The following is a 5,457-nucleotide window of genomic DNA, read 5'->3' as shown; positions in this document are numbered from 1 at the left end:
TAGTTTGTTGAATAAATAAATGGAACCTAGAAATAAAGATAATAATGGGATTAAACAGACTAGTCACACACACTCACATACACACACCTACACACGCACTCACACAGAGTCATGCATCACTTAAAGACAGGGACAAGGGGCCGGGGAGATGGCTCAGTGGAATAAGCGCTTCCCTGGCAAGTGCAAGGGCCTGAGTTCGATCCCCAGTTCTGCCAAAAAAAAAAAAAAAAAAAAAAGACAGGGACATTGTCTGAGAAATGTATTAATGATTGTTTGTGTGAGTATTTCCACAGACTACATAGTGTAGCCTACTACGCACTGGGGCTACATGCTCTATCCTATTGCTACTAGGCTGTCAGCCTGTACAGTGGGTTACAATAGTGAATACTGTGGGCAAGCGTAATACAAGGGTCAATATTTCTGTATTTAAAGATAGAAAGCAACAGTAAAGTATGCCTGTGAAGGGTTTTAGGCTGGTCTGTCTGCTCAGGCCTCTGCCAGTGAGTAGGCCTCAGCACCAGAAGTGGCTCTAGGTAAGTGGCAGTGAGGAGAAAGTGATTTTAAGGTCGAGGACATTGCTGTGCCCAACTGCAGACTTTATAGTCACTGTAGACTTCATCTAGCCTAAATTTATATTAAAAAGATTTGGTCTTCAATAATAAATTGACCTTAGATAACTGTAATATTTCAACTTTATAAACTTTTAAATTTTTTTAGTTCTCTGACTCAGCTGAAATACCACTTAGCTTAAAACAAAAATACTTTGTATAGTTTTCCAAATTTTCCTTTCTTGGGGCCAGGAAGATGGCTCAGTGGAATAAGCACTTCCCTGGCAAGCGCAAAGGCGTGAGTTCAATCCCCGATTCCGCCAAAAAAAAAAAAAAAATTTTTTTTTCTTTATATCCTTACTCTGTGTGCCATTCACTGAGATTTTTTTTGAATTTTTTAAAGTGTTGTATGAAAAGCTGAGGCACAGCGCACACATTAGCCTGGACCTGCGCTGGTCCGGGATCCTCACCATCTTCCACTCCACTTCCGGTCCCATGCGGCCGCCGCGAGCAGCCGCAGCAGAACTGCATCCCCTGTCACAGCAAAGCCTTCCAGAATCTCTCCTGATGGACCTGCCTGGTGTTAATTTACAAATAACTTTTTTTTAGGGCTGGTGAGATGGCTCAGTGCTCTAAAGCACCTACTTAGAACAAGCTTGGCAAAGCACAGGGACCGCGGTTCAAACCCCCAGCACCACAGGCCAGCCAGCCCCGCCCCCTGGTGGGCTGAGCTGGCCACACACACACACACACACACACACACACACAAATAAAATTTTTTTTAAAAAATAACTTTTTTTTATAAGTCAAATGAATGCACTCTAAAGTAGCAGTTCAATGTGCACTATGATAATACATAAGCCAGTACCACAATTGTTTATTATCATTATCAAGTACTATGCATTGCCCATAATTGTATGTGCTATACTTTAATGCAATTAGAAGACCTTAAATTTGTTTACACCAGCGCCATCACAAACACATAGGTAATGTATTTCACTTAATATTACCATAAATGTGAGATTACCGATAAGAATTTTTCAGACCCAATATAATCTTATGGGACCATATGATAATGTATGATAATACATGCAATCTATTTTTGATGCATACCTTTATTTATGATGTCAGTGTCATTCACCAGAAATTTAGGTAACCATGTTAAGCTTTAGCTAAAAGAACAAAAATACTAATATGGCTTTACGCTTTATGCTTCGTTTTTATACTTTTCTGCCAGATGGTTAAGACCAAAATAAAGCAAGATTTATATAACAAGAAATGTAACTTTTGTATCTGATAAGGGCAGTCAAATCAATCCCCTCATGATTTATCCTGAAACCCTGAACCACAGTTTGTAGATCCTTTGTAAAAGGCTCAAGTCAACAACTTCTGACATCGCCAGTCCTACAGAAAACCCACTACTATTATGGACTACTGGACTATATTGGAATGTTTTGCTGAATTCATGCACCTACAATATTTAAATAACAATAGAATACCCATCTCTGACAAAACTAAACAAAAAAAGGGGATACAAATGAACAACCATTTTGTATCTGTATATTCCAAAGAGTTAGGATAGATATACAGCTACTTTCTCTTAATTCAATGAATAGAAAGATTTGTTATAACACTGTTTCTGGGCAGGATATCATGTCTGTATCTTGTACAATGAATAACTACTATGACAACAATATGCAATGTATTACTTATTGAAACTATCCTACTAATCGGTTTTGAAACTGTCTCATTGCTATTTGTTTCTCAATAAAATTATTTTAAAAAGAACAAAAATACTTTACCATATTCATTCATTCATTCATTTCATTCATTCATTCATTCAATCATTTAATATGTATTTACTTTTATTCTTATTAACTCATGTTTGTAGTATATAATGATTACATTAATTATAAGTAGATGGCACATGTACATAAACATCTTAAATTTTTCATTCCCTTTCCCATTAATAAGTATATACTTATGTACATACCAAGATAAAAACATATCAAAAAGAAAAATAATATTTTTAAGCATATAGGCTATGACCAAATACCATGAATTTAAAAAACAGAATGAGGGAAGTGGGATTGGCAGATAGTGACAATTTTGTATGTCAGAAAAGACTTCTGTAAAGAGATGATATTCTAACAGACATTAAATAGACTGAGTTACTGTATAGATGTCTGGTGAAAAGAGAATTAGGCTGAGAGAAGAGCAAATATGAAGATCCTAAAACAGCTATGTGTCACATTCCCTATTTCTTTGCATACTAATAAATCTAGTATTTCTTATTAGAAGCTAAACATTATGAATTTTATTTTAAGTACTGGATATTGTTGTACAGAAAGTGATTCTTTGTTTTCTCATATGTAGGCAAGTTACTTGAATTTCAGCTTGTTCTTTTGGAGCCTTTAAGTTGTGTTGGTGAGATGTTGAAATCATCTGTACTCTGGGGCAAGCGTGGCCCTGTTTCTAAGGGTCCCTTTCAGAGTGTTTATTAAACACCTCCAAGAATTTAAGAGTACTTGCATATTAATGGATCAGAACACAAACATCTCTAGCCAGCTCTAAGATTGTTTCTATTTGTGAGACTCCAGTCAAGTCATTTTTCTTTCTTTTTTTATTTGTAAAGAGAATAAAAATGAGTAAAAAGAACATTAGAAATGATACAGAATTTCACTAAAGAAAATAGAAATTCAACAATGGTTGTTATAGTGCATATTGTTGTCCTCAAATTGTTAGCTCAGATTACCAGATATAAGCATACAAAATTGGGGAGGTTTTTTGTTGGTATTTTGTTTTGTTTTGTTTTGTTTTGTTTTGTTTTGTTTTGTTTTGTTTTGTGGTGGAACTGGGGATTGAACTCAGGCCCTTGCACTTGCCAGGGAAGCCCTTATTCTACTGAGCCATCTCCCCGGCCCCCAAAATTGGTTTAAAAAAAAACCTTATAAAAAATGAAAAAGGAGAGAAAAAAATTTAAGCAGCAACTGCTCCTTTCAGTAGACCATCAGAGAAAGCAGTACAATTATCAAGCTGTCTTACGTATATACATAAATACATCTTTTTCCCTTCTTTTCTTTCTTTTGTCCTTTTTCTCATCCCAGTTATTTCTTCCCTCTTAGCAGATTCTTTCCTTTTCACAGTATATATTGTACCTTTCAGATTTTATTCACTCTTTCAAGTTCTTAGACTAATGAGACAATATGTTTACACTGTTTTGTTTTGGCTTTTTAACTGACTTAATGGAATGTTTATTTAGGGTACTACATCAAGCAATTCATTTTTTCAAATACATATAAAACAGTTATCAAAGTAATCATGTACTAGTCAATACAGCATTAGAAAAATTCAAAACAATATCATACAATATGTTCTGTGAAATGATATTAAATGTCAAAAATGAAAGTACAAATATCCACAAATTCTTGGAAATTAAACAATAAAACATCTCTACACAATGTACAGTTGTTTCCAGTTTTTAATTTTTTTTTTTCAGAACGGGGAGTTGAACTCAGGTCCTTGAGCTTGCCAGGCAAGTGCTTATTCCACTGAGCTATCTCCCCGGCCCCTCCAGCTTTTAAAGCATCATAGAAATGAGAAAATATATGATAGCAAATTCCCCAGCCTCTAGTATCTCCAAGGTCCGGTCTGATGACTACAGTCTGCCTTCAATATGAATCCTTGTATAAAAGCTTAGCAAAGAATTACCCACACTTGAGACTGATATTGTTTTGTGGAATATACAGGTTTATTTCACTTAGGAGTGTGGTCTCCAGTTGCTTCCATTTACCTATAAAAGCCTCGAGTTTAACTTTTTTATAGCTGAATAATACTCCATTATGTAAAAGTACCACATCATTTTTATTCATTCCTCAGTTGTGGACATTTGGGTTATTTCCAAAGATTTAGCTATAACAAATTATGCTGCTATAAACATGGGTGCACATATATCGCTGTGGTATGAGGTTTTCAGTTCTCCTGGAAAAATGCCCCGGAGGGGAATAGCTGGGTTGAATGGTATCTCTAATCCTAGTTTTTTGAGGATTCTCTACATTGATTTCCACAGTAATTCCGCCAGTCTGCACTCCCACCAACAGTGGAGAGGCGCTCCCTTTTCCCCACAGCCTCCCCAGCATTTGTTATTGGCTGACTTCTTGATGTTAGACATTCAGTCTGGACTGAGATGGAATCTTAGTATTTTTTTTTAAAGAGATCACTTTAATGAATACAAAAGCCTGTGGAACAGTATTTCTACAATTACACAGCTCTCAACGAGTGATCCCACGGTTACCAAACAACTATTTTTAACACAGCACAGAGCGGCAGAAAAGGGCGTAACAATAAATAACTGTCACTGCATCGCAAGACGCCCATCCACTTCATCAAGCAGTGGGTCTCGCTACTGCATCTTACTCTAAAATTCTCTTCACTCTTCAGATTCTCCAGGCTTACGGATATCGTCAATCTTCAAAATCATTCTAACCATTTGTGTAGCGAGAGAGATCTGTTGCTTTTTGCCAATCAAGGTTTCTATGACATGTTGTTGCTTCATGTGGTTTGTGCCCTTGTGCAGACAGTCGATGCCGAGCGCGGGGTTGGCCTCCTTCACCTGCCGGGCGCGGACCTCGGTCATGGTCTGGATGGGGTTCATGCCACTGTTCTCGGCCAGGGCCATGGGGATGACCTCGAGCGCATCTGCGAATGCGCGCATGGCGTACTGCTCCAAGGTCGGACATTTGTCTGCCTCCTGGCTCACGGCCAGTGCACAGGATATTTCTGCAGCGCCTCCACCGTACACTACGCGGTTGTCCCGGATGAGGTTTCGGATAACACACAATGCGTCGTGAAGGGATCGTTTTGCTTCCTCGATGATCATCTTATTCCCTCCCCTGATGAAAATGGTGAC

At 37.5% G+C, this 5,457-nt stretch overlaps 1 protein-coding gene across 1 annotated transcript in view; it reads right to left on the bottom strand.

Annotated features, from left to right (window-relative positions):
• Positions 1-4,920: 4,920 nt before the first annotated feature.
• Positions 4,921-5,457, bottom strand: part of LOC101569713 (T-complex protein 1 subunit epsilon-like) — a 1,757-nt gene continuing 1,220 nt past the window's right edge. The window contains exon 2 of the mRNA XM_004644778.2: positions 4,921-5,455. Coding sequence (XP_004644835.1) covers positions 4,978-5,455 — 478 coding nt within the window. The 3' untranslated portion in view covers positions 4,921-4,977. The remainder of the gene's footprint in view (positions 5,456-5,457) is intronic.

The sequence above is a fragment of the Octodon degus genome, unplaced genomic scaffold, assembly GCF_000260255.1.
Source record: "Octodon degus isolate 3935 unplaced genomic scaffold, OctDeg1.0 scaffold00209, whole genome shotgun sequence".
NCBI classification, from domain to species: Eukaryota; Metazoa; Chordata; class Mammalia; order Rodentia; family Octodontidae; genus Octodon; species Octodon degus.
Note: the sequence above shows the minus strand (reverse complement) of the source record. Positions and strands in the feature narration are given on the sequence as shown.